General features: G+C 55.0%; 13 protein-coding genes across 13 annotated transcripts; 5 read left to right on the top strand and 8 right to left on the bottom strand.

Moving 5' to 3' along the window:
- Positions 1-147: 147 nt before the first annotated feature.
- JCM15063_000673 (uncharacterized protein) lies at positions 148-3196 on the bottom strand (the record flags this gene model as incomplete). Its single annotated transcript, XM_076679630.1, has 7 exons — positions 148-158; positions 227-1169; positions 1229-1515; positions 1583-1593; positions 1663-1905; positions 1964-2955; positions 3173-3196. 7 exons carry the CDS (start codon positions 3194-3196, stop codon positions 148-150), a joined length of 2511 nt encoding a protein of 836 aa, XP_076533178.1.
- A 509-nt stretch (positions 3197-3705) lies between these two features.
- JCM15063_000672 (uncharacterized protein) lies at positions 3706-5237 on the top strand (the record flags this gene model as incomplete). Its single annotated transcript, XM_076679629.1, has 5 exons — positions 3706-4230; positions 4298-4796; positions 4876-4991; positions 5063-5147; positions 5221-5237. 5 exons carry the CDS (start codon positions 3706-3708, stop codon positions 5235-5237), a joined length of 1242 nt encoding a protein of 413 aa, XP_076533177.1.
- Positions 5238-5472: 235 nt separating this feature from the next.
- KRR1 (ribosome biosynthesis protein KRR1) lies at positions 5473-7154 on the bottom strand (the record flags this gene model as incomplete). The annotated part of the gene is made up of 7 exons (XM_076679628.1): positions 5473-5619; positions 5712-6056; positions 6155-6295; positions 6376-6501; positions 6572-6706; positions 6774-6949; positions 7016-7154. 7 exons carry the CDS (start codon positions 7152-7154, stop codon positions 5473-5475), a joined length of 1209 nt encoding a protein of 402 aa, XP_076533176.1.
- Positions 7155-7393: 239 nt separating this feature from the next.
- On the bottom strand, positions 7394-8752 carry JCM15063_000670 (uncharacterized protein; the record flags this gene model as incomplete). The annotated part of the gene is made up of 6 exons (XM_076679627.1): positions 7394-7546; positions 7615-7837; positions 7913-7979; positions 8051-8095; positions 8167-8323; positions 8390-8752. The coding sequence occupies 6 exons, from the start codon at positions 8750-8752 to the stop codon at positions 7394-7396; spliced, it is 1008 nt and encodes a 335-aa protein (XP_076533175.1).
- Positions 8753-9326: 574 nt separating this feature from the next.
- On the top strand, positions 9327-10916 carry JCM15063_000669 (purine-nucleoside phosphorylase; the record flags this gene model as incomplete). Its single annotated transcript, XM_076679626.1, has 7 exons — positions 9327-9455; positions 9534-9669; positions 9739-9890; positions 9957-10235; positions 10311-10583; positions 10656-10759; positions 10835-10916. The coding sequence occupies 7 exons, from the start codon at positions 9327-9329 to the stop codon at positions 10914-10916; spliced, it is 1155 nt and encodes a 384-aa protein (XP_076533174.1).
- Positions 10917-11279: 363 nt separating this feature from the next.
- On the top strand, positions 11280-12780 carry JCM15063_000668 (glycosyltransferase family 25 protein; the record flags this gene model as incomplete). Its single annotated transcript, XM_076679625.1, has 4 exons — positions 11280-11687; positions 11761-12226; positions 12303-12672; positions 12750-12780. 4 exons carry the CDS (start codon positions 11280-11282, stop codon positions 12778-12780), a joined length of 1275 nt encoding a protein of 424 aa, XP_076533173.1.
- A 548-nt stretch (positions 12781-13328) lies between these two features.
- On the bottom strand, positions 13329-14509 carry OPI3 (bifunctional phosphatidyl-N-methylethanolamine N-methyltransferase/phosphatidyl-N-dimethylethanolamine N-methyltransferase; the record flags this gene model as incomplete). The annotated part of the gene is made up of 8 exons (XM_076679624.1): positions 13329-13482; positions 13546-13620; positions 13685-13770; positions 13846-13860; positions 13923-14079; positions 14147-14252; positions 14324-14357; positions 14447-14509. 8 exons carry the CDS (start codon positions 14507-14509, stop codon positions 13329-13331), a joined length of 690 nt encoding a protein of 229 aa, XP_076533172.1.
- A 271-nt stretch (positions 14510-14780) lies between these two features.
- JCM15063_000666 (uncharacterized protein) lies at positions 14781-15837 on the top strand (the record flags this gene model as incomplete). The annotated part of the gene is made up of 8 exons (XM_076679623.1): positions 14781-14815; positions 14954-15000; positions 15061-15099; positions 15169-15235; positions 15295-15315; positions 15390-15399; positions 15469-15648; positions 15742-15837. The coding sequence occupies 8 exons, from the start codon at positions 14781-14783 to the stop codon at positions 15835-15837; spliced, it is 495 nt and encodes a 164-aa protein (XP_076533171.1).
- Positions 15838-15898: 61 nt separating this feature from the next.
- On the bottom strand, positions 15899-16619 carry JCM15063_000665 (uncharacterized protein; the record flags this gene model as incomplete). Its single annotated transcript, XM_076679622.1, has 2 exons — positions 15899-16303; positions 16362-16619. 2 exons carry the CDS (start codon positions 16617-16619, stop codon positions 15899-15901), a joined length of 663 nt encoding a protein of 220 aa, XP_076533170.1.
- A 3530-nt stretch (positions 16620-20149) lies between these two features.
- GUA1 (GMP synthase (glutamine-hydrolyzing)) lies at positions 20150-22106 on the bottom strand (the record flags this gene model as incomplete). The annotated part of the gene is made up of 5 exons (XM_076679621.1): positions 20150-20583; positions 20656-21068; positions 21135-21268; positions 21335-21915; positions 21992-22106. 5 exons carry the CDS (start codon positions 22104-22106, stop codon positions 20150-20152), a joined length of 1677 nt encoding a protein of 558 aa, XP_076533169.1.
- A 266-nt stretch (positions 22107-22372) lies between these two features.
- On the bottom strand, positions 22373-24110 carry JCM15063_000663 (uncharacterized protein; the record flags this gene model as incomplete). The annotated part of the gene is made up of 5 exons (XM_076679620.1): positions 22373-22929; positions 23006-23513; positions 23592-23729; positions 23818-23980; positions 24079-24110. 5 exons carry the CDS (start codon positions 24108-24110, stop codon positions 22373-22375), a joined length of 1398 nt encoding a protein of 465 aa, XP_076533168.1.
- Positions 24111-24322: 212 nt separating this feature from the next.
- Positions 24323-25181, top strand: DIB1 (U4/U6-U5 snRNP complex subunit DIB1; the record flags this gene model as incomplete). Its single annotated transcript, XM_076679619.1, has 7 exons — positions 24323-24424; positions 24505-24577; positions 24648-24685; positions 24747-24789; positions 24853-24929; positions 25010-25079; positions 25156-25181. 7 exons carry the CDS (start codon positions 24323-24325, stop codon positions 25179-25181), a joined length of 429 nt encoding a protein of 142 aa, XP_076533167.1.
- A 170-nt stretch (positions 25182-25351) lies between these two features.
- JCM15063_000661 (uncharacterized protein) lies at positions 25352-26037 on the bottom strand (the record flags this gene model as incomplete). The annotated part of the gene is made up of 3 exons (XM_076679618.1): positions 25352-25532; positions 25618-25743; positions 25828-26037. Coding segments are annotated over 3 exons (517 nt in total), but the record flags the coding sequence as incomplete, so codon positions are not given.
- Between the last annotated feature and the right edge of the window lie 224 nt (positions 26038-26261).

Genomic DNA, 26261 nt, shown 5'->3' with positions numbered 1-26261 from the left:
CTCTGTTGGACAAGATGTCGCTGCTTCCGGTTGATCGTAGTGCCTGAGAAACCTTTTCGATTACTGAAACGAAGGCGATATGCAGAGGTAAGGATGATGGGGGTATAAAGAAATGTTGTGCAAGCCCGTCCTCTTCGAAGCGAGAATCTACCATGGATCTACAGCGAATGTTCATCAGCTACGAGGGAACGAGATGTTGTCGTCTGTAGCGCTCGTCGGTACTCACAATTGCCGAGCATGTCGGTTTCCTTCCAATTCTCACACAGGAGCATCTGGGTCGAGAGGTACGCTGAAGGGTTAGGGTATCTACCATCTCCTGCGTGTCCAGGAATGTTTTTCGCTTTGCTCGTTTCGGTAAACATTTCGGCGAGCGAAGTCCTCCAGTCGTATCCACTTTCGACGAGTTTGCGTGCGTTCGAACCCAACCTTCGACGAGTAGTAGGGTCGATCATGAGCGAGTACAAAGCTTGCGCGTACGCAGGAACATCGTGTTCAATGTCGAGTTCGTGATCGATCAGGATTCCAGCGAGTGCGGCGTTCGTCTTTTTCTGACCTTCGTCATCAAGATCTCCTAGTTGTTCCGGCAACGCCCCAGCTCTCGCCGTCACAATCGGTAGACCCATCGCCATCGCTTCGGTAACAGCGACCGAGATGCCTTCACTCATACTCGGCAAGAGGAAAATGTCGGAAGCTTCGAGGTACTTGAGCGGGTCGTCCTTGTTGCCCAACACTTTGACAAACTCTCCAACTCCTTCAGATTCAACGAGTCGTTCGACCGGTTTCCTCAAGTCCCCATCTCCGATCATGACGATGACGAAATCTTCCTCGGTCAAGGTCGAGAGATGTTTCGCAATCTTGGGGACCAACGTTGATCGTTTCTGCGGGTCCAATCTCGCGACGACGACAATGACGATCGTCTCAGGTTCGAGACTGAGCAAAGTCGATTTCGCCTGGTTGCGCACGGCCGGAGTCGCCGGGACAAAATGGGAAGCTTCGATTCCGAGTTTGACGACTCCAATTCGGGACGCGTCGAGGTGCCCTTTCTCGATGAGCCACTGCTTGAGGTAGTGCGAGCAGGTGATCGTGCGAGACAGGTACCTCTGGAAGATGAGCGAGTATCGAGGATACCCACCCGACTTCCAGCCGTCGTATGCCTCGTTGTGGAGATACTTGCGAAGAGAGGATCAGTATTCCGGGTACTCGAGGCGAGTGCATGCAGGGAGCTCACATCGATGAATTCAACAGTCGGCATTTGTTCCGTGAGGGCCGGCAGCATCTCGTACAGCAGCTGACTGTTGCTCAAGATGACCTGTTTCGCACCTCGACTCTCGATAAGGTGCTTGAAGTACCGCGGGAAATCGTGCGCGCGCAGGAACGAGGGCAAGAGGTGGACGTCGTGCGTAAATTGGAGGACCTGGGGCAGGAGTTCGATTCCGTCCGGAACTTTCGAGAGTGTGAGGATCACCGAGACGCGATAGCCCGCCTCGGCATACAACTGAATCATGTGCAGTGCGCCTGTGTTCATAGTAGACAACCGTCAGTGCTTAGAGGAGAAGGGCAGCAAAATCAGTCGACGGCCTACCAATATCGGCTCTGTCACACGGGGGCATATCATTAGGCTGAGTTTGGCGAGCCGAGGCAAGAGAGAGAGAACTAGCTTACCCTCCAACGTAAAGCCACGGAATAACAAACACGACTGCTCGATCGGTACTCGCAAGCGCGCTCTCGTACGGCATATCCCAGCTGACGGGTTCGAGTTGCACGTTCTGTCTCGGCTTCATGGCCGGGAAAGACTTGGCCAACGTTGGATGGCGCTTCTGCACGTGCTGCTTGAGCGCGTCGAAGCCATCCAAGAAAGTGTTGCCCCATCGCTCGGACCTGAACTTGGGCGGGTTGACACGGTACCTGTGTCGAGGGCAGAGGTCAGCAAAAGGGATCAGCCCGGACATGACGTGAGACTTGCCAGTACAGCGGCTCGATGAGCGATCCGCCCCAGAAGCCGTGCTCGGCGAGACACATCCAAAAGTCCCAGTCTTCTCCTCCGGCGTCGAACTCGACCTCGTCGTACCTGCAACTGCTCTTGACGAGCGCGCGGGCGGTGAAGATGGCCGAATTCGGGACAAAGTTGCCTTTGAGGTAGTTGTCCTGACCCGAGTGGAGCCCGGTCATCACGGTCTCGTTCGAGCTGCCAAACTTGATGTAGCGGAACCCGGCGAGGTCCCACTCGGGGTTGCTCTTGAGCATCCAAATAGACTTTTCGAATGCGGTCAGCTCGAACAGGTCGTCGTCGTCGAGCGCGAGGAGGTATGGCGGCACGCGCGTCGATGCGTAGTGGGTTAGAACGTGTTCGATTCCGACGTTCCTGCTCGCGGCGAGGCCCTGCGCGCGCGGGTTCGGCACGACGGTGACCCTCGGATCGCGTGCGAGCTCGCGCAGGAGGTCAAGGCTCGCCGGTTCGGTCGTGTGGTCGTCGACGATGATCCATGCAAAGTTTTGAAGCGACTGCCCGAACACGGTGGTCGCCGTGTCGAGCAGCTCGGGGCGGGCGTTGTTCGTCGCGGTGATGATGGCGAGCTCGGGTCGGGACAAGTCGACAGCTGGATCGAGCAGGAACTGGTTCGCGGGTGGACGTGAAGCCGCGACGGGGATGTTGTCGTACAGGACGAGGCGCTCGTCAAAGTGGACGGGAAGCGGGTGCGGCGAGGGCGGGAACGGAGCGTCTGTGGCGCGGATGACGGTAGCATGTCGACGCGAGCGGGATGCACTACTCGAGCGAGCGGGATCGTAGAGCGAGTAGACCTGGTGATACGCGAACAGGACGAGCGAGAGAGTAACGACGACAACGAGGATGGTGCGCCGCGGGCCATGACGCAGAGGCGGAATCGCGCGGGTTCGAGCCGGAAGGCGGGGATCGAGGTCGACCTCGGACGCGTGCGTCAGCCGATGCCTTGGCGGCTGTGACAAGCAACATGGGTCAGCCCTCGAAACCGATTGTAACGCTCAGCACCGATGCAGAGGCGGTCCTGCGGCCGAGCTCGAGCTCGCAATTTCCTCGGAGCGCAGCTGCACGCTCGACAGTGATTGTGAGGCACAAAAGGTGCAGGAGCTCGGCCGGCTGTGCGGATGACGGACTAGGAGCCATGTTGAGAGACGTTCAGCGCGAGCAACTGACCGTCGAACCGAATGACCGCAGCATGTCTGGATGCAGTCTAGACCGTCGACTGCACTTGCCCACGAGGCGGCTAGACGGTCACAAGTCGAGGGTGTACGAGAGCGTAACCCGCAGCCGAAACCGACGAGTTGCCAACTCAGATCGCGACTCTCGTCTCATTCTCTCTCTCGTCACCTAGTGCTCATTATCGAGGTGAGCTTGTCGTTCGAGGATCTCCAGAGAGCGGGCAACCTGTCGATCATGCCCCGTCCTTCGCTCGTCGCGGTCTCTCTCTCTCTCATCTCCTTCCGTCTCTCCCGCGTCTTTCCTAACTCGCTTCCCTCTCCCACACATGTCCTACCACACGGTCAACCTGCGGCTCAACACGGATCCGCATCGCGCCCAGCTCCAGCTTCCAATCACCCTCGCGCCAAGTCACTCTCACGTGCCGGCTCCGACTCGGCCGCTCTCGTCTCGCTCCACCGCGAACCTCTATCTTCTTGGAGCGCTCGTGAATCAACTGATCTGAACCCCTCGTGTTCTCTCTGCGCACCATGGCCGATTCCCTTGCTCCCACCAGCGCCGACATTGCCCGCAAGCGCTCCCGCTCGTCTTCCCCGACCGCCGACGCCTCGTCCAAGAAGGCGAACCAAGCCGCCGCCGCGCCCGACAAGCTCGAACTCGACGACGACGACTCGCAGAATGCAGCCCCTGCCGCCGCGATGCAGACCGACGATGCCGCCGCCGCGACCACCAAGCCTGACCCCGCTGCCGAACCCATGAACGTCGACTCGACCAATGGATCCGTCACGGCCGCCGTCGCTGCTGCGAACCCTGACCTCCCCGCGAACCCCGAAGCCGCGAATGCCGATGCTGCTGCCGCCGCCGCCGCCGCCGCGTCGATCCAGATGCGCGCTCTCATCGTCACCCAAGACGCGAGCATCATCATTGGCAAGCAGGGCAAGAACGTGAACGAGATTCGAGACAAGAGTGGCGCCAAGGTCACCATCACCGAAGCTGTGCCGGGCAACCCCGAGCGCATCATGGTCATCGCCGGCCCGCTCGACGCCGTGTCCAAGGTGTGTAACCAAATCCCAAAAAAAGTCGCAGTGCGGGTACGGCTGCTGACTGTTGCGCGTGCTGCAGGCGTTCGGGCTCATCGTGCGCCGCATCAACGACGAACCGTTCGACGTCCCTTCGGTGCCCGGTTCGCGCGCCGTTACGATCCGCTTCATCGTGCCCAACTCGCGCATGGGATCCGTCATTGGCAAAGCTGGCAGCAAGATCAAGGAGATCCAGGAAGCTTCGGGAGCGCGCCTGCAAGCATCTGAAACCATGTTGCCTGGATCGACCGAACGCGTCCTGTCCGTGTCGGGAGTCGCCGACGCGATCCACATCGCCGTGTACTACATCGGTACGGTCCTGCAGGAACACCCTGTCGCGTCGAACAACGCGAGTTACCGACCGGGAGCGGGCGATTACGCACCTCCTCGAGGTGACCGATACGGCAGTGGGCCTCCGCCTCCAGGTCGACGTGACGGACCTCGGGATGGACCGGAGCGATCGGGAGGAGGAGTGGGCATGGGACCCGCAGTCGGGCCTGGAGCGCAGACTCAGCAGATTTTCATCCCGAACGAGCTTGTCGGTGAGTCTCACCTTTACAAGTTTCCAACGCGAGAAGATCTTCCCTCCTGACTGACCGCTACTTGTGTCGTCCTCGTTAGGTTCGATCATTGGTAAAGCTGGAGCCAAGATCAACGAGGTGCGACAAGCTAGTCAATGTCAAATCAAGATCAACGAGCCTGGAGAAGCTGCTCCTGGAGGTTCTCCTCTCGAACGCGTAAGTCCTCGACCCTCCTCAACATTTATTTTGACATTGTCTCAAGCTCAAACATATCGTGTTGCGTGTAGCTCGTGACGATCACGGGCCAACCGACTGGTATCCAAATCGCTGTGCGATTACTCTACCAACGCTTGGAAACCGAGAAGCAGAAGCGTCCGTTCAAAACCTCGTTTCCCATAGTCCGACCTACCTTGCCGTGAGCTGACGATGTTCGATCTATCCGCAGAACTCGGCGGCGCATAAGCGTGGACAGAAACAAGCATGATATTGTTGGAGCGCTTCGAATCGGTTTGTTGCGCAGCTTCAATACCCCGGATTCAATCTTCTTGTCTGTAAAACCAAAAGAAAGCTGTTCTCTCCTCTTGCCCCTCTCGATATTTTGCCCCGAGAATGCCAAAGAACGACAATGCGGTTTGTGCGTTTGCACTTGCAGAAAAAGAAGGCATTACGAGGAACCATGGATTCCAGAATGCCTCGTTCAAGCATCGTTGAGAGCTGCTTCGTCCCGCTTTCGCTTCTTCTTCTCCTTCTTGTCTTGCGACCCGACCACAGCACGAGCCGCTTCTTCCGGTGCGATAAACGCTTTTGCTCGCTCCTCTTGACGTGCGTTCGTTGCCGCAGCTTGCTGTAGACACAACACCACAAACAGTGAGGAAGAACCGAGTCAGCGATTTCAACCCTATTCCTGCCAACCAGAAAACTCGAGGTTCTCCGTACCTTTTGTTTTCTCCGTTCCTCCTCTCGTTGTTGTTTCTCTCTCGGTTTGAGGAAGTACTCTCCCGATTCGAGCTGGAGGTCGATCTTGCTCGGCATTTGAGCCGGAGGGAACGGAGTGTACGGTTTCTTGTCCTTTTTCTGTTTCTTCGCTGGAGGTTGTCCATTCTCGGTCGATCCATCGACCGGAACCGAGTTGGATCCAGAAGAAGGGCCTGTCGCTGCATCGAACCCTTCGTTGCCACTCTTCTTCTTCTCGCGTCTTCGTCGGAACTTGGGCAAGAACCGTTCCCAGTTCTCTTCAGCAAGTTTAGGGTCTTTCGCGAGTTCTCGCTTAATCATCAATTCCTGAAACACGCTCGACAACCTGCGAGTCAGCTCAAACTGTTTCTGACTCGGAGAGCGATAGGCGAGAGTGTTTGTGTGTGCGGAGGAGAAGAACGAACCTTGATGTGGTAGATCGGGTGAACGTTCTTCATGCAATCGATCACAATCTTGCGCACTTCCTTAAGTCCCTTGTGTCCTCCCATAGCTGCAACCGTGTTTCCTTGCACGAGGACGTAACACTGGGTGAGAAGCTCGATTGCCTGAGGAACCCAGATCGAAAAGTTTCAGCCACACGAGGTTCTTCTGAAGGAAACGATCTCGAGAGAAAGAGAGTGCGCACCTTGAGAGTCGAACCACCCGGACCGAGGAGACGTTGTCGTCGTTTGACGAATCGATCGTTGTTGCGGATAATGTTGCCAATCTTGATGATATCGGCGTGGCAGCCATCGTCAAGGATCTTGATCGCCTTTAGAGTTGTTGTAGATCTGTTAGCTGCCTGTGAGTGGTACCCAGGATATCGCTTTCGTAAGGCGTACCTGAGGCAGAGGAACGGAACGAGCGAGCAGTTTGATGAGGTCACGAGCTTTGAGGATGATGTACGGGTCAAACGTCTTCCTCGTCGTCTTGACTGTCATCGAACCTTCCACCAAGTCGAGCGTGGCGGCGATGCCCTGTGAGGAGAGTAGCGAGAATGATCAGACCAAGAGTAGGTTGACATCGAGTGACGCGGAACCGTACATGTTTCTCGAGATTCGACACGACGTGACCCCATACTTCTCGGAGGTACACTTCGCGGTACTTGGGGAACAAGGTCGCGAACGAACTCTCCTCGAGGAACGGTTCCCACTTCTTGCCGTTCTCCTCTTCCAAGAACGGTTCGACTGCCCAGTGATCAATGTCGTCCGTGTCCCAGGCTGATACATAGATATCTAGAATCAGCTACCACATCTCCCAAGGGAACGCAGGACAGGTGAGCGTACGCTTGTCCTTGCGATGTTTCTGCTTCTTCTTGACTTCTCGCTCGGCTTCCTGTTCGGCGAACTTCTCGGGGTCCTCCTGCTCGAGCTTGGCTCGTTCCGCTGCTGCTGCTGCTTTCTGGGCGCTGTTCTTGCGAGCCATGTCGTTGGGGAGATGAAGCGAATTGGCAGGAGTCTTGAAAATGTTCCAGAGATCAACTTTCACGCGTCCTGAATCATCCTAGTCTGCACACCGTACCTCGCACCCTTGGCTTGTATGCAGGTATATCAAGCTTTTGCCTTTGACACAGCGTCTCGCGCTGCTGGTGTGGCATCATTACACATGTTTCACAATTTTGAATGACTAGCGACAATATTGTATACATAAGAGATACGATCTTTCTATGAGTACTGCAGTGATAAGAACAGAGAACTGAGCAAGGCAATGACAGAGATGGTCGACAAGGGTGAAGATGAAGATGCGGATGAGGTCGTGACGAGTGTCGCATTGACCGCAGGGCCTGTCGTGTTGGAAGATTGGCGTCCAGCATAAACCTGATCACAAAGACAAGTTGTTCAGCTTGAAGCGCACCGAATAGGGTTTGGGCAGACAAGATCCTAACCTCGAAATTACGGAAATACGCCCGACCGCCATGACTGTCCCAACTGCTGTCGCTTCCACCGAAGAACGTCGAGAACATGATCTTGGACAGCGTGACTGACGATTGCGTACGCCACACCAACCCCGTCTGAGCGAGCGCGAGCGTATTGTTCGCCCAGAGGTACAGGAGGCCGTTTGCAAAGCCTGGAGTGTTGAGCGAGACGAGCTGCGTGATCGTGGTCCATCTGAATACGATAGTTTCAAGCATATCTCAGTAGGTGAAAGCAATTGACCTGTCAGAAGCAGCACTGAAGACTGACCCGCCTGCGGCGAACTTGAAACTGCCACGGGACAGCGAGATTCCATATTTGTCGTTGCAATCGACATCTGGATAGAAGACGAATCTTAGTCAGGACGCATATTCTACAATCACGAATGGCTCGAGCACGTCGACGAACCTGATTGGCGGCAGAACCCATCGTAGACTGGAATGTAAGCATAGACTGTCGATCGAGGTGAGAAAGAAAAGGAGTCTCAGAGTCGACATCTTGTGGAGCTACGCGAGTGTTCGCACCTTCTCCAGAGCCGCGCTGTCTCCACATCAATCGTGCCGAGAAGCAGCTTGGTTGTCGGTTTCCGCCCGAACAGATGCTCTCGGCGCTCTTCTCAGACCCGTACAGACCGGGTAGCTTGCCACCCTTGACAAAGTCAAACCCAGTATCGAATGCGACCTGGTCAAGTTAAGCCCGGGTCAGCGCTTGCAAATAGCGGAAAAGCGCAAGGGGGCAGATGCTCACCTCGTACTGCAACACGGCCGTCTGCACATTCGCGCCGCTCTGCATCGGAGTCATGAAGAACTGGGTCCCGTCTCTCGTTCCAGCAGGGTAATTGACGCTCAGCACCAGGTTTTGCGTCGCCTCGAAAGGGTCTTGGACAAAGTCGATATTGGAGGCGGTCGATGAAACATTCCAGTAGTCCATGATGAATGTGCTTGCACGATTGCTGGCATTGACAGGCAAAGCGAGCGCATCGAGGATCGAGGCAGTCGGCGTGGTGGCCGTCCACCGTGCATCGAGACCAAAGGCAGAGGCAACGCTCGCGATATTGGCAGTTCTCGGAAGGTTGAGAGAGTCCGTCGTCGCCAGCCGGGACAGAGACATGGTGCTAAAGTCCGAAGGTTGAAGGAAGGTCTCCAAGGCGAGAACAAGGGGATGGCAAACTTCGATCTGCTGGGCGGTGTGGCGGAAGACAGGCCACACTTGACCTGACCAGCAGGCTGCCGCTCTCTTGGTAGACTCGAACGCGAGCAAGGTGAGACGGAGGAGACAGAACGAATGCAATAATTGCGAATTCGAAGAAGACGAGTGAGACAAGCTCGCACGTGTCGTCCGGCTGCGGGAAGCCCCTGTTCCCCGTGTATCTGCTTTTCTCCCCCTCTCTTCGCCTCCAATAAGCCAACATGCGTTCTCGACTTTTATTCTGTGCAATCTTCGAAGCTCAGACCAAGCGGCACGCTACTCTGCATGGCAGGTCTCACTTTTGCGCCTTCTCGGCGGGCGCGACGGAACGGATTTCATCGTGAAAACCTTTCTAATCCGATCACCTTATCGCGTATCCTCGTGGCGAATCCGCGATTGCTGTTTATAGTTAGCGCGGTTGAACTTTTTTTGTCGAAGTCTCCTCTCGTACCGTCTGCTCTTGCTTCTGCACACCTACCTCAACAAGGCAAACACCATGTTGTTCAAATCGCTCATCGCCGCTGCTGTCGCAAGCTCCGCTTGTGCCGCCCCCACTCTTCCAGCTGTCGGACTCGTCGAGCGCTCGAATGCCAAGGTCTCGCCCAAGGTCATGATCGTCTCGATGGTGAGTGCCCGCGTTTACTAGACACGATGGTCTCGTACAGGATGCTGACCGCGCTCGCTTGCTCTATCGATCGCTCAGTTCACGCCCGAGCGAGAAGTCTGGCTGCAACCGCTCGGTCTGTCCAACAACGTCTCGTTCGCGGGCGCGTCCCCTCTTTTCCCCCATGTTGCTTGCAACGACCAGTACTCAACTTGCATTGTTACTACCGGAGAAGGTGAGCGTTTCTTTTGGCATGGACCCATATGGTTCCCATGCTGATTCGCGTTGTCGCTTTTTGCTTTAGCCGAGATCAACGCCGCTTCAACCATCATGGCCCTCACCCTCGCTCCCCAGTTCAATCTGACCGAGACCTACTTCCTGATTGCCGGAATCGGAGGAATCCGCCCCACCGAAGGTACCCTCGGAAGCGCCGCTTGGGCCCGCTTCTCCGTTCAGGTGAGCCACACAGCGTTGATTTCGCAAAACTGTCAAAGCGCTGACGTGAGAAATTTGGAATTTTAGTCTGGACTCGCATACGAGCTTGATGCTCGTCAAATCCCCTCGAACTGGTCCACTGGCTACTGGGCTCTCGGCACAAAGGCTCCTGGACAGCTCCCTGCGACCACCGACCTCTACGGCACTGAAGTTTTCGAGCTCAACACCAACCTGCTCAACCGTGCGTTGAACTTGACGAAAGACCTTACTCTGAACGATTCTTCCGTTGCGCAAGAGTTCCGCAAGCACTTTGACTACGCCCCTGCCAACCAGCCTCCCCGCGTTTTCCAAGGTGACGCCCTTTGCGTGCGTTACATTTCTCTTGTGATCCTTCTGCTTCTCGTTTCTTTCAAGCTTAGACGATGTTGCTCGGTTATTCAGTCGGACGCCTACTTCGCCGGAACGCTCTTGTCCGACACGTGGGCCAACTACACCAAGTTGATGACCAAGGGTCAAGGAACTTACGCTCTCACTGCGCAAGAGGACAACGCATCGCTCGAGGCGTTCATGCGCGCCTCGACCTCGGGACTCGTGGACTACTCGCGCATCTTGCTTTTGCGCACCGCTTCCGACTTTGACTCTGCCCCGAACTCGACTTACGATGCCCTCGAAGCGTTCCAAGCCGAACAAGGTGGATTCGAGCCCGCGATCCAGGTGAGCCGTCTCGGCTATTTTCGAAGCGAGTTATCGAGTACTGATCCGTCTACGGCCGCTTTCACGTTGCAGAACATCCTCATCGTTGGATGGCCGGTGGTGAAGGACATTGAGAAGAACTGGACCTCTGTCTACCAGAAGGGAATCGCTCCTCCTTCTCCGAGTCTCAATGGATCGTCAGTCCCTCTTTCGCGTCCTGGTAGAGCTCATTGCGAAGTATATTTGCTGACCGAAGCTTTTTGTCTTGTCAGGTACTACGGCGATGACCTCGGAACCCTCCGCAATGGAACTGCTCAGGCTCGTCGCGCTCGTCGTTCCTACATCCGAGCTTGATTTCAGTCGAAAAAGGGCATCGATTGGCAGGGAAAAAACTTGCTTAGGCTCATCGCACATGATAGACCAATCTCAGTTGACATAGTAGAAGTACTGGGAATCAAGCGTGCAAAATGAGATGCGATATTTTGGGTTACTTTAGTTTCTTGTCGCACGGACACTCTTGCATTTTGATGCTTTACGGGATCCGCGTACACTTCAAAAAAGACGAACACCGCGCGTCCTGATTGGGAGAGAGCGGTCGGCGCGTGCGCGCGTGAACCCCGCGCACCGCTTTTTCCTTATTCGATCGCCGGCTTGAAGCCGCCGGGCACGCCCCTCCTACAGATTCGAGCTGGCTCGACCCTGTTCCAATTACTGAAGATGTCGACACCTTCAAGACGAACCAACTACACGCTGCTTGGAGCTGGCGTTTTCCTGTTGATCCTCATCTCGACGTACTCGCTACACCGCGGGTCCAAACAGGAGCCGGCTCAAATCGCGCTCAAGACGCTCGTGTCGGATCCGAGCAACACGTTGACGTACCGGAACCACCTCGAGGAGGCGACTTCGCCTCCGAGTCAGATTGTTCATTCACCAACCCTCACATTCGACCACATCTACGTTCTGAGCCTGCCAACTCGCGATGATCGTCGAGCACAGATGCAACAGCTGGCTCGAGCACATGGTCTCAAGATTACGTTCGTCGACGCAGTGCACAAGGACGCACCGTTCATTCGGTGGATCGCAGAACGCGCAGTCGAGGTGCGACGGGAACGACTTCGGATCATGGCAAGTTTTCTAAACTCTGACCCGAAAATCGTATGAGTGCGCGCAAATTAACTTGCTCTGGTGTGAAAATCAGGCCGAAGTTCGAGGAGTGTCCGAATCTTCTCTCGGAGGATTGCATGTCGGGAATGACTGGCTCGTGCAGACTCCAGATCCCAAGTCGCCCACACCTTTCCCCCCGCTGATCGACCCGAGGTACCCTTCCGGTGATTGGGTGGCCCACCTCGAAGCACACGACGAAGCAGGCACGCTCGAGCGCCTGCATCCTGACAACCCGAACCTCAACATCACCGAAGCTCTGTACGACCACAACGAACGTATCGACGGTCGACAAGTCAACGAAGGCGTCATTTCGACGTTCTGGGGACACTCGAGAGCGATGAAGATGATCCTCAAGAATCGCGACCGCAGCGCGTTGATCCTCGAGGACGACGTCGACGTCGAATGGGACCTCGAGCGCATGTGGAGTCGAATCGAGAAGAAACTGCCCCGCACGTGGGACGCGACCCTGTTGGGACACTGCTGGGGCAAAGAACTCTTGCGCAAGTCTTTCTTTTCTTGATTGCGTGCCTACTCCGCGAATTCGCTCTTACACGAATTTCGCTCGACATGCAACAGAACCCCAGTACTTGCACCCGCACCTGCATCGCTCGACCGCACCGCTTTGTCTGCACGCGTACGCCTTGTCACGAACAGGCGCACGTCGGGTGCTCGACCTCCTGTTGAACCCGTGGACGGCGTATCAAACTGCAGTCGATACAGCCGTGCCCTCGTTCATTCAGTTCGGATTGCTCGAGTCGTTCTCGATTGAACCTCCGTTGATCATTCAGCGCAAAGACGGACCGAGCGATATCCAGCAAGGGATCGGGAGCAAATGGCGAGGGTTGTTGATGGACAGTACGGTCGAGAGGATCCGGAGGTCGGAAGGACTCGAAGTCTGGCCCGACGTCTTTGATCCTCAAGCTCTAGATCCAGCCACTATTTTCAGGTACGGAGCAGGAGAAGCTTGTTGTGTCGACCGAAGAATAAACTGACTCTCATGCGTGTCTTCTCATATCTCTGCAGATACGGCAACGGTCGCAAATGTCACGCTTGAAGCAGTCTTAACGAATCGAAACGCATACCCGTTCGCTCCCAATCGCTCCCCTTTTCTTGTCGCACGAATATACCCTGTACCTTGTTGTTCGAGAGGCGTTCTGCGCTTGTTCACTATCGTTTTAGATACCCCTGTTCGGCCTTTTGCAATTTGCACCCTCAAACACCCTCGTTCTTCAGCCGACTAATGAAGCATGAGGAGCGTGCGCGAGTTGATCGGTAGATTCCAGGAAATCGACATGTGAGCTTGCTCGGAGACTCCCAGATTCCGTCCTGGCCCCAAGATGCACAAGGGCACGGGCGGATTTTTCGAAATAAGGAGAGGATTTTTTTTTTTGGTTGAACAGCGTTTTATTCCTTTTCCGGGTATGGAGGATGTCTAGGGTACAAAATCAGTTGAAGACAAGTGTGTACAATTGAAACGATGGTAATTTCGGGAAGGGTGGGTAGTGGGAGGAAAAGGTCAAACGCTTCGGTTGAGCGAAAAAAAAAAGCTAGGTGTTCTCCAGTTGAAAGGAGTTTTCAATTCAAAGCAAGAATAATTGGAATTCAGAGCTCTTCTTGACTGTGATTCCTCCTCGAAGTGGCAGAGTGACTCGGTTCGATCGCCGAGGAAGAACCTGCCACGACTTGACGTTCGTCCTTGCCGTTGGCGGCCGCTCGCTCGCGTTCGCGTTTCGCGTAAATCTCTCCTGTGAAAGGTCTGAGGACGCGGGGAATAGGATTAGGGCACGAATAGATGGGGCGAAAGGGGGGAAAACCTCACTCTTCATATCGGAGAGCAATCTTGTACTCGACAAACACGAGGGCGGTCAAGAACAAACCCGCGGGCGACTCGTACCTGATCACCTCAGAAAAGTCAGTGAGCTCGTGAGGTTGAGGAAAGACGCGAAAGTGGTCGGTACCAGAGTGCGGTCGCGAAGAAACTGAGGGTCGAACCGTAGTACATCGGGTTCGAGGTGACGTTGAAAGGGAACGAATCGACTTTCTCCTGTGGATGTGGCCAAATACGAGTGCGAGGTCAGTGACGAGATTGGAACGGTAGGATGGCGAAGTGCAAACTTGCGTCCATCAGAATTCCCTGGATGTACGAATGCGCGTGAGCAGCCTGACTTTACGGTGCCGAGCAAGAGAGACACGAACAAAGTAGTCACCAAGATAGGTGCCGGTCACGCCGAGAGCCCACATCGAGCTCACGACGAGTACGGCGCCGAGCGCGAAACTGATCGCGGCGAGGAGTTTGAACTCGGTGTAGTGCAAGCCCGCATGAGTCGGTTGTTCCGACAGCGCAACTTGGTACCTGTAGACATGCCGCGGCGTTAGTGCATCCGAGGAGCGAAATCATAATCGGGGAGCGGTTGACGTACAGGTGATCACGGAGGATGCCGAGGGAGAAGATGGTGACGGCAAGCGCGTAGCATCCGAGACGGGGGTTCCCGAATGCGAGCTTGGTCAAAAACTTGTTGCGGTACTCTGGCAGAGGAGAAGCCAACGAAATGCCACGTGTCAGTGGTGCTTGACTTGACAATCTTGTCTGCACTGACCTTGGCGAGCGACAACGTTCCAGAACAGAGGATTCTGTCGAGTGGATCCAGCGTTAGCGAGCTGATCCCGGAGAAAAGGGAAGAAGAGGATGATGTGGAGCGACGCGGACGAGGGCAACTGACAAAGATAATGCTCGCGATCGCGATCCAAAGCGACGGCTGCTTCCAATCAATGTAGTCGACCATGGTGCTGTGTTCTGTCGAGTGAAGGTACGAGAAAGGAGCTCCGACAAGTCGGGTCATCGGCCCGGGTCTGTTAGCTCTGCTTGTCACTTGTGCCCGGTCGCAGCTCGGTCACTCATCCTGGCGTGGTGGCTCCTTGACTGCTGGTCGCAAAGGTCACAGCCTGTCGCGCTCTCGCTCGAGTCCCGTCCGCCCTCGCCCACCTGTGCGAGACCCTCCGAGTCGGCCCCTCCACTTCCGAGAGTAACTCCGCTGGATCCGCACAGCGTGCAAGATGGCACGCAGCAGCGAGACTGCATCTTTTGCGGCGTGACGTCGGACAATCCGGCGTTCAAAGTGGTGCACGAGGTGCGCGTACCTCGTCCGGTGCACTGCTTGACTTGTGCTCATCTTCTCTTCGCGGTTCTCGGTCCAGGACAACGAGTTTGTCGTGTTCCGAGATCGCAGTCCCGGTAGCAAAGTACATCTGCTTGCGATCCCGAAACGTCACATCGGTAGGTCTTGTTTCTTTCGGCCCAGATTATCTTACGGAAACTCACTCACTCCGATCGCAGACAATGTCAAAACGCTCACTCCCGAAGATCTCGACATGCGTAAGTTGCCCGTGTGCATCATCCCGCAGAAACTAAGCAGACCTGACATCCTCTTGTGCTCGACCGCAGTCGTGCGCATGAAAGCCGTCGGTCGCGCCACCTTGGCTAAAGTAGGAGTGAGCGAACATGATCAACGGTCAGTCTCCATCCAAGTGCATCTCGCCAGCCCACTGATCCGTTCGAATGTGCATCCAGACTTGGGTTCCATATTCCCCCGTACGCTTGGCTTGGAGCTCGGTCTCTTTGTTTCAGACTTTCCACCCGTAGACTGACTCGTGTCTCTTGGGCAGATTCTTCTCGGTATGTCGACTGTCGCTCACATCGCTCGTGCTTGAGTCGCTCACCTGCACGTCGTTCCGTTTGATCTAGGTAAACCATCTCCATCTGCACCTCCTGTCTCTCCCCTTGCCGTTCCCGGGTTCCTTCAAGTACAGACCTTCGATACCGAGTACGTTCCGATCGAGCTCGACGACGACCAGCGCGGCACCCCCACCGCCACCTCCCGGTACAAAGCTCAAAGGCTTTAGTTGGTTTGTCGATATTGACCAGGTACGGACGGAGTGCCTGCGCGCCCACGTGTGCAAGCCAGGCTCCATCCCTGCTGACGCTCGCTTCATGATTGACCGGACCGGGAGCACACAGGTTATGAGGATCTTGCAAGCGGGACAAACGGTCAAAGTCGGCAGTGTACGGTCTCCCAAAATTCCAACCTCGTCGGCAACTACCCAGCAGACCTAAGTCTCGCGCATCGACCCGCCTCTGTTCTCGATATCGTAGATCTTGCCACTGCATCGTGCCCTCATCCAAACAAACTCTTCTTGGATTTGTCCCGGTTCTTGTTCGCAGGCTCCCGGATCGGATCCGGTTCGGAACTGGCCACTCCACTTTTCGTATCGATCAACGGTTCAGGTCGTTTGTTGAACACGATCTTCTTGCGTACGATCCCGACGATCTCGATCCGGGTTGAACTGCCTCTCTCTTCCTCACCCACCTCTTCTTGAGTACTTCGGGATTTTGACGATCGTTCGCCCGGATCATTCGGACGCTGCTTCTTGAGAGCAGGTTCTTCGGGATCGAGATGCTGCGACGGTGAAGGGGAACGTGTACGACGTCCTGCAGTCGTGCGGAGGAGGGCATATGGGGTCAAGAGCGTTTCGAGTTTGCCTTCGAGGCGATGGTGTGCGATCCTCATGGTCGGTTTCTTCTACGAAAACCTCGCAAAGGTACGAGTCAGTAAACCGAGGCCAGCATTCCGTGACGACGAATCGGGTAGTACTGACAGGATCCGAGAGGTCAATCTTGCCAACTCGACTCCCTCGCAATCGACTCGCTTCATCCCCTCCTGTTGGATCTGTTCCTCCTCCGGGTAATTGGTCATCTGGGGGAAGTTCGAGCCTGCCTTGCAATTCCACGATGAAAGGCTCTTGGTCGATAAACACCAATGGAGGGTCGGAAGCGGAGCCAGACGGAGTTGAGAGCTGGGTTTCGAGAGACGGACTGATCGAGAGAGGGATCCGCATCGTTTCTTGGAAAGGGCGGGCGGGAGGGTCGCAGGAGGAAGTCCAAGGTCGGAGGAGATCAAGCGGATAGACGAGACGCGACGCGTAGGAAATTGTAAAGCAGCTTGTCGATAACCTTGATGCAGACGCAGGCTACAGCGTGGCAGCGATCAACTGATGCGAACAATCGATTTGGTGTACGAGTTCGGTCGCGCGTTTGGCTGAAAACTATCGGGTGAGTTCAAATGTTGACGATGGACGGGTCAAAGTCAAGGTAGTGCAAAGAATCGAATCTGATTGAGTTGCAGAGGTGGGCTGAACAAGATCTTGCTCGAGTCTGCTGCGTTTCAGATTGCTAGAGCAGGAGCGAGTTGTAGGCAGTGTCATGAACAGCGCGATATTCGGCTGATCTGGTCAAATCTTGATTTATGAAGACAAATTGAGAAGTGCCATCATAGGAGGCCGTGTGGTCTAGTCGCATGATTCTCCCTTAGGGCTTTACCGTCGCTTGGGAGAGGTCCAGGGTTCAATTCCCTGCTCGGCCCTCTTTTTTGGTTTTTTGTCATTCGCTTTTTCTTTGGCGTGTTCATTTGATCAGCTCTGGCTGCTTCATCAGCCTTATGAAGGTCCTTCAATGACCTTCGTTAAAAGCGGCTCATGAGTGTGTCAGAGCGCTTCCATTGGTAGCCGCAGCCTGCACGTTCCGCTCGGATCGCTCACGGTTTCAGTTTGACGCGATCAAAAGTGACTGTTACAGATTACAGAACACGCCACTCGCGACGGTACGAGCACGCCCTGATGCGTATTGACGCCCGATCTCTCCGAGCATTGGGTCGCCAGAGCCTACGGATAGGTAACAAGCTTGCTCGTTGTAAGACTTGAACCGATCAAGGGCCAGTTTTGAGGGGAAGACGGGATGGCGACAGCAAAGCGGTGTGATCTGGGATCGTCGCAATGGCAGTGTTAGGCGAGAGTCGATCTTTCGAGCACTGTGACGGGAATGCGAAGAGTCGACTAATTACCGACTCGACATTATTCGTCCGAAGGTGCAAAAGATGCAAGTGCGACCGGTCGTGCAAGGTGAAAACCAGGGACAGGCTGAGTTCTGGGATATCGCGCAACTCGTGTTCAAAACTCAACGGTGGAGAGGGTTCTTTGTCGGGTTGAGCATCGGGAATCTCAAAGTCGTACCGATGAACGCTGTCAGTGTCGCGATGTGAGTCGGCATGAACTGGGTGTTGGGCCTCGATGAAGGTCCTGACTAGAGGACCCTCTTTCCTCTTGCAATGCATTCATCGTATAAAGTTTTCGATTCGTTCCAAGGCTATGACGCCTGCATCTCTATTCTGTCTCGAGAGGCTGAAGCAGCAAATGATAACAGTCGTGCTAAACCATACACTCGATTGAGCTCGGTCCAGGAAACAGACCGAACGCCGGACCGCTTAAGGCCTCCGCACAGTTAAGCAAAACATTACATAGTCTAACAACTGCCCGCATCAACCATAAAAATCATCGCAGATGGGAACGTCAAGGCGCTAGATCGAGACAAAGCCATACATCTGAGCGCGTCGCTTCGAAAGCGACATGCTTGGGCGTCTAGAGTGGTCCTGGATACGCTTGTTGCTCCGATCAGCGCTCGTCAGCGAAAAACTAACGAGAAGACAAGGGAGAAGCTGACATCATGTTCCTCGTCCAAAGGTGGTGGAAACATGGCGCCCGGATTGCCCCAAGGTTTGAAGCCACTGGGGCGTCCCTCGTGCAAGCCCATGTGGCTCGATTCCGATGTGGCTGAGTGCTGGAATAAATGCTGCGAGAGTGTGGCAGGGGTTACACCATGCAGCTCAGCCCGAATCAGTATGGTACGAATCAGGCAATCAAACGTTGTTTGCGAACAGACCTCATGGTGCGCTGAGACAACCGCATAATTCCCCTCTTCGTCGCTTTCACCGTGGTGTAAAGTAGTAAACAGCCCAATTGGAGTGTGGGGTCTCTCCTATCATCCGCATGGGATCAGTCGCTTACTTGAACCAGTGTAGCACGCTACTGGCAGTCGGACGTTGCTCATGGACGGACCTCTTGCGCTGAGACAGACGAGGACCTGTGCCCCTCATCGTCGCTTACACCGTGGTGTGAATCAGTAACCAGTTCCGATGGAGTGGAGTGCCTTGTCTATCGATCGCATGGGATCAGTCAGTTGTGTGGCGGCGACTCAGACTTGCAGAAATCCTTGACTAGTTTACCTCGCGCGGAGTCGAGGCCCGCCTTGGCTCCACTCGGTGGTCATTGCTGCGCTCGCGCTGGGGATCGGCAACGGTAGGCTGCTGCGTCTCGGCTGTGACCGTCTGAGAAGCGCAACAGCTCGTCCTCAGCTCATCAGTGTTTGTGCAGAGCCAAGGCCAGAGAGCCGGGCCCCAGAAGCTCCCTCACCTTTAGCAACGAGGGTGGCGGATCCTTGTGCTTCGACGCGCCGGGCCCTCCGTCTCTCGGCTCTACTTCACCGTCTCTCGGCTCGGACGATTTCAAGCACCACCCGGCCGGCCACCCCTTCTCGTGTACCGTAAGACTTCCCCTAATCGTCCGAGATGCAATTGAGTGAACGTGTGCGCCCACAATGCTGTGCGGTTGACCTCACTTTGCAATGAAAGAACTTTGGCCGCTGCAGCCTTGGCACACGAACTTATGCTTTGGACGAGATGGTTTCGCAAACTGTGGATGCACTTTTTCGAAGTGTTGCGCGATTGCCTGGAAGGTACCAAGAGACCTTGATGAGCGGGAATCAGGATAACGGGGTGCGAGCGGTAGCTGAGCGCTGCGCGGACAGCACTTAGCAGACACTCACATGGTCATTCCAGTTGAATTCTCTTTCACAACGTCTGCACTTATATTGTCGTGGTTTTTCGTACATTGGGGAGAGATCGGCGAGAGAGAGAACTGGAATGATGAACTCAGTACACACGCGAGAAAATCCACCTAGCACGGACCTTGAACACTTCCGCGGAGTTGCAGGGAGGGGAGCGCACTCACCCGAGTCCCACGGACCTCTTGCATCATGGCGTGTGCCCGGTCTGGACCGTCGACTCCTAGATCTACGGCCTACGGAGCTTATCGCGCCTGCTCGATTCTGGGCAGTCTACTTCTACACCTACCCAGTATGCGAACCTCTCATTGATTGACATTCTGGTCCAATATTAATTACTGGCCATACACAATTTTCGGGTCAGGATCTACTAGCTATAGCACTCACTATTACATTGAGATTGATTGGAGGTAGCTTACTCCATCGAGCAGGATCTCGGCCATGACTTTGACAGTTCGAGGATCTACGAGATGTCGTATCATTGTTGCGTGCGCAGTCAACCTCGATCTAGTAGTTCTCAGATGTGGCAGAAAAAGCGTAATGCATGCAGAGAATCAAAGACAGGAGTACACAATATAGCTGGATGACGACGGATCACGCGTCGACCCGAGGAGAGCTGACTCGACGGTATTTTTGCGAACAAGCGAACGATAAAAATACAAAACTCGGAAGGAAGCAAATAAATCCCGGTAATCTATAGCCACTCGATGGTGCCAGGAGGCTTCGAGGTGATGTCCATCGTCACTCGGTTGATGCCGTTGACCTCGTTCGTGATGCGCGAAGAGATCTTGCGCAAGACGGCGTGAGGGAAATCGAACCAATCGGCCGTCATGAAGTCTTCCGTCTTGACCGCTCGGAGACAGATCACTTGCTCGTACGTCCTTCGGTCACCTTGAACTCCGACAGCCTTGACCGGCAACAATGCGGCGAACGCTTGCGACATTTGGTCGTACAAGCCCGCCTTGCGGATCTCCTCCATGAAGATCTGGTCGGCATGTTGCGCGATCTGAACTTGCGAGCGAGTGATTTCGCCGAGGATACGGATCGCGAGTCCAGGTCCGGGGAACGGGTGACGCATGACGAGGTGCTCGGGAATGTGCAGGAGTCGTCCGAGAGCGCGCACTTCGTCTGTAGAGGTTGCTCCGCAAAGTCAGGATACATTCTCTTCCGTCCTTGCCAACAACGAAAGAGGTAGCTCACCCTTGAAGAGTTCCCGCAGGGGTTCGATGAGCTTCAACTTCATGTCCTCCAAGAGTCCTCCAACGTTGTGGTGAGTCTTGATAGTCGCACTCGGGCCCTTGAACGAGATACTCTCGATCACGTCCGGGTACAAGGTACCTTGCAGCAGGAATTCAATCTCGCCTCCTTCTTTGCCAGCGTCCTTGACCTTCTTCTCAAGCTTGGCAGCCTCCTCCTCGAAGACTTCGATGAACGTGTTTCCGATAATCTTGCGCTTCTGTTCGGGGTCGGTCACGCCCTCGAGATTGCCGAGGAAGAGGTCCGAAGCGTCGACGACGGTGAGGTTGACACCGAGGTCCTCGCAAAGCATCTTGTGGACTTGAGCAGCCTCGTTCATTCGCAAGACACCGTTGTCAACCATGATGGCGTGGAATCTGAGGAGTGGACCGAGTCAGCCTTTGTGTTATAGGCGCAATCCGGGACGAAAGCTTGGGACTGACCGGTCACCGATAGCCTCGTGCATCAATTTGGCGGCAACGGAAGAGTCGACACCTCCACTGACAGCTCCGATAACTTGACCGGTAGGGCCGACGAGTTGGCGAATGCGTTCAATCTCCTTGTCAATGAACGCGTCCTGTCGATCGGAAGGCGCAACACATTAGCTGGATACTGGTTTCGAACGAGGGGAACACTCGCTCACCATGGTCCATTCTTGCTTGCACTCGCAAATGTTGAGGATGAATCGCCTGAGAACGTCCTTGCCCTTGAGAGAGTGGGTCACCTCGGGGTGGAACTGGATACCGTAGATCTCCTTCTCGTTGTGCGCGATCGCGGCAAAAGGTGCCGACCCGGTCGTGGCGATCGTCGTGAAGCCCTCGGGCAGCGAGTGGAGGCGGTCCGAGTGGGACATCCAAACGGGCGACTCGAGCGGGATGCCTTCGAACAGGCGGTTGAGGTGTTTCGGCGCCGATTCGGGTTGAACCTCGACCTTGATGATGGCTTCACCGTACTCGCGGTGGTCGGAAGCTTCAACGCGGGCACCAAAGTGGTTCGCGGTTTCTTGGAGGCCGTAGCAGATGCCAAGAACGGGCACGCCGGCGGTGTAGACAGCCGGGTCGACGCGAGGAGCGTCCTTCTCGTACACGGAGAAGGGCGATCCACTGAGGATGATACCCTTGGGCTTCCACTTGAGTTCCGACAGCTTCTGAGTGCAGGGAAGCATTTCACAGTAGACATTGAACTCGCGGCATCTTCGCACGATCAAGTGAGAGTACTGCGATCCTGAGTTGCGAACCTCCTCGGATCAGTCCTGGCTGCGCTTTTCAGCGACAAGAGGATGACGGGGACAGGAACACACCAAAGTCGAGGATGAGGATGGAGTCAAACGACTGCACGATGCTGTCGGCGAGCTGACCAGGCGCGAGGTTGGCCGTGGCACTGGTGGAAGCTGCAGGAGGAGCAATTGCCGACATCTTGGCGAATGTGGAATAGACAATGGGCGAGTTGTCCGAAGATCTTTCTCGCTCGCAGAGTAAAAAAAAAGGCGGAGAGTCAATCACATGTCTCACCTTCGCCAGAGCTCGATCCTCTCGCAGATCCACAGGCGTTTGAGAGCAGCAAGTACTAGTATTCTAGTAGCAAGAAATATCGGTACGCGGCAAAGTAGAAAGGCAGAGAAAATAGCTGGTGATAGTAGCGAATCTCCGTTGTTTTCCGGTCCGAAGACCGTTGCAGTAGTCTAGTCGTCGTCGCCCATGAGCTCGGCGAGCTCGCGCTCTTCCTCCTCGGTCAACAGGCTCGCCTCTTCTTGCGGTTTGACCTCGACCAGGACGAGTTTCTCCCGCTGTTGTTCGAGCATTTCTGTCCATTTCCACCGTTTGAGCGTGCCGTCCAAACTCGCGCTCAAGATCCACACTTCGTTCGTTCCCAGTTCGGAGTTCTTGACAACGTACGCAGCGAGCTGCACGATTTCGTTCGTGTGTCCCTCAATCTCCCGCACGCACCCTGGCACTGCGTCGCCACTGTGCAAGCCGGGCAACCCTTTCCACTCTCGGCGCACTTCTCGTTTCGGATCCGGGTCGAGCACCTCGTCCGTCAGGTCAAACACCCGGATCAAATCTTCCGCACCGGTCGACGTCGTGAGTAGGTACGGCGCTTGCAATGGCGGAACCGAGATCGGGAGAGACAGCAGTGCGCGAGTCTGTCCCGGATGCGGAATCCGGAGGACCGGGGTGGGAGCGGTAGCAGGAGACGATGGTACGAACGTTGAAAGTAGGACCGAATTGTCAGCCGAAGCTTTTGAAATACGGAGAAAGTTTGTTTCCGTCAGTCTCGGAAATTAGGCTCGGTCAGATGAGCGTATCTGCCACACCTGTCCACATTTCGCCCTCGGGTCCGAGCACGAGATCGTAGATAGCCAACTCGTGGTGTTTGACACTGCATTGCTCGACGCCAGCAAACGAACCGTTCACGGCGTCGCGCTCGAGCTGCCAGATCTTGAGCACGCCCATCGAGTCGGCCGAGACGAGTCCAATCTTGCCAGTCTTGCCTCCCATGTCGTCTCCTTCGTTTATTGGGGACGTCGTGATTGCAAAAGACGCGAGCCGCTCGATCGGTCTGGTATGCGATTTGAGCGAGATGAGCAGCGGTAAAGGGTTCTTTGCGACCGCGAGTGGAGGAGCGGCTCCAGCTCGTGGCGGTTCTGGAGCGGGTACAGCGTCGTTTGGCGAGGGATTTTCGAGATCGTCGAGATGGGACAGGTCCCAAACGCGCAGGTCCTTGTCGGAAGAGCCCGTCACAAGCACGTCGAGTTCGGGAATGACCGAGACGGTCTTGATAAAGTCAGTATGACCGACTGTCGTCGAGAGGCACGCTTTCGTCTGTTTTGACATGTGCTGGACTGATCAGCTCGCGAGCAGCGAGACGGTGGGAGAACTTGATATGCACTGAAAACTGACCCGAGTGTCCCACACTTTGAAGCTCTTGTCCCAAGAAGCACTGATCATGAGGTTTCTACGGCGAGAACGGGTAGTGTAAAACGCGAGCGAGGTGACAGGCCCGCCATGACCGCGATAGACTTGATTCGTTTTGCCTGTCTGACGAAGGGCGAGTTGCGAATCGCTCATTCGCGAACTTTAGTTCTCGTCATTCGAGTACTGATGCGATTACGTCGTGAAAGCGTACCTCGAGGCCGATTCTCTTTACGACAAAGCCGCTTTCTGCGATCCATGCTTCGGGCTCCATGCCGGGTTCGTGCCGTACTTGAACATCCAGCGGTTTCGAAGACAGCTGTATCGGATCGCCGACGGCTGCGAGGGCTTCAGCACGCGCTTGTCGGATCGCTTCCCTGAGTGTGACATGTCATTCATTGCGGTCAACAAGTTGAACGAATCGACTTTTGTGGGGGAGCGGGAGAAGCCGTACTGCCGGTGTTGCGCGTCTGACCTGAACAGCTTGTCCTGATTCGCGGTCAGCATCTCGCAAGCGGTTGTTTGAAACTGCAAAGTGAGAGAGGATGATGAAACATGCATCGCCCATCTCGCTCTCTCTTTCTACACTCACGTCGACGGATTGTTTCTACGCTAATTGAACGCACCTGCATCGGAGAAGTAGGCGACTCGACCGCAACACCAACCCCAACTCTACGCCGCGTTCGCACCCCACTTGAACACCGGAGCTCGTCGGTTAGATGGCCGCATTCCTACCAAAGCTCGTCTCAGGATGGCACGTCGACCAAGCCATCCTGGCTGAAGAGTCTCGAGTCGTCGTCATTCGATTCGGTCACGATTACGTGAGGCTCACCGCTCCCTCAATCTCGTTCTCGGACTGTTGCCACCATTTCCTTGCTGACCTATTTCGCTTCGACCACAGAACGAGCAATGTATGGTACACGATGAGACGCTGTTTGGTATCGCCGAGAAGATCAAGAACTTTGCCGTCATCTGTCAGTCACAGATTCTTTCCTCCGAGTTCCAAGGCATTCCGTCTCACTTGCTCTCCTGTTTGATGTGCAGACACTTGCGACATTACCCAAGTGCCAGATTTCACAAAGGTTAGTCTCTCCTCGCACGCTCTTCTTTCCAGCGAATTGACTCACCCCACACGGAAAACAGATGTACGAATTGTACGACGATTGCACCACCATGTTCTTCTACCGTACGTCGCATTATACTGCGAGTCCCTCAATCAATCTTGTGGCTGATACTTCTCGGATTTCAGGCAACAAGCACATCATGGTCGATCTCGGAACCGGTAACAACAACAAGATCAATTGGGCCATGGGCAACAAGCAAGAGGCAAGCGTTTTCTTTCGGCCGGTCCTTTCTCGTTACAGCGAACAGACCAAATTGACAGATCGGCATACGACTGATTGCAGCTGATCGACATTGTAGAAACTGTGTATCGAGGAGCGGCAAAGGGTCGAGGTTTGGTCGTGTCGCCAAAAGGTTCGTCCTTCCTGATCGTTCTGCCGTACGCGCTCTGTGAGTAACTGACTGACTTTCATTTGAACGCGCGTGACAGACTACTCGACCCGACTGAAGTACTAGAATTCGCGAGCGTGTTTACTCTCGTTTGTCAACGAGGAAAAAGGGCCGCATGTTGTAAACACTTTGTTTCAAGGGGGAAAAACGAATTCATCTAGAGTTGGTTCGCATTGCTGTACATTACATGCACGTCTGCACATAGACACAAAAGAAAGAAAGCCCGAGAGTCCTTTCTAATCTAGAGTTCGCCTGCTCAGAATCCGTTTGATTTCGGGACGAGCAGCGAGGTAATCCTCGAACGGAGGGAAGCTCGACATGGTCGTCCTGTCCATCTCGGGTTCGTCGTCTTCGCTGTCATCGAGGAAATTGGCCTTGTCGAGCAGGTAGTTGGCAAACACGATCAAAGTAGCGTATCTGTGTGTCCCCAACGAAAGAAGATCCACGACACAGGTCATGATCAGGAACGAAATTGAAGAGGCTAGGATAGCCGAGGACATACCGATAGAGATAGTTGAGTGCTTGGTCGAACAGCTTTTCGCGTTTCTTCGATCCACTCTCGGCCGCCTCGACTCGGAGTTTGAACGAGAAGATGGCAGTCCGAAGATTCTGAACCGCCTCCATATTGCTGTTTGCGCGAGAACCAGAACTGCGGTCAGTTCCCACAGCGACTTTTCCTCCCGCATACTAACGAGAGAAAAGGGAGACCAACTCGATCGCGCGGTCACACAGCTTTTTTGCCATTTTGCCGTTGCGAAGCACCCCGACAAGTTGCAACACAACTTTGTACTCTCCGTCGAGGTAAGGGTCCGACTCTCTCCCGTCCCATGATGCACCGTGGTCTGGTACGATGAAGGACGATGCCATGTCGAGCGCGGATGATCGAGCGAAGAGGATGTTGTACACGAGTGCACATGCAACCCTGGATTGAAAGCGATGGACCGAGCAGAACCCGTCAGCTGAGTGCGCAAATCAACTGTAGAAGCGATCACGGAAGCCTTACATTCCAGTCGTCGTTCGTCCTCGTCCTGTCGAGGGGGGGGGGGGGGGGGGGGGGTTTTTTTTGGCCCAAAAATAGCCCAGGGGGGAGTTGAGGCTGTTGGGCCAACACATTGGGTAAAAAAACACACCCAAAAATAAAAATAA

Source organism: Sporobolomyces koalae (genome assembly GCF_050403365.1).
Source record: "Sporobolomyces koalae JCM15063 DNA, S_koalae_JCM15063T_v1_ctg25, whole genome shotgun sequence".
Lineage (NCBI taxonomy): Eukaryota > Fungi > Basidiomycota > Microbotryomycetes > Sporidiobolales > Sporidiobolaceae > Sporobolomyces > Sporobolomyces koalae.
The sequence above is the reverse complement of the archived record's forward strand: the minus strand, read 5'-3'. Positions and strand labels throughout refer to the sequence as shown.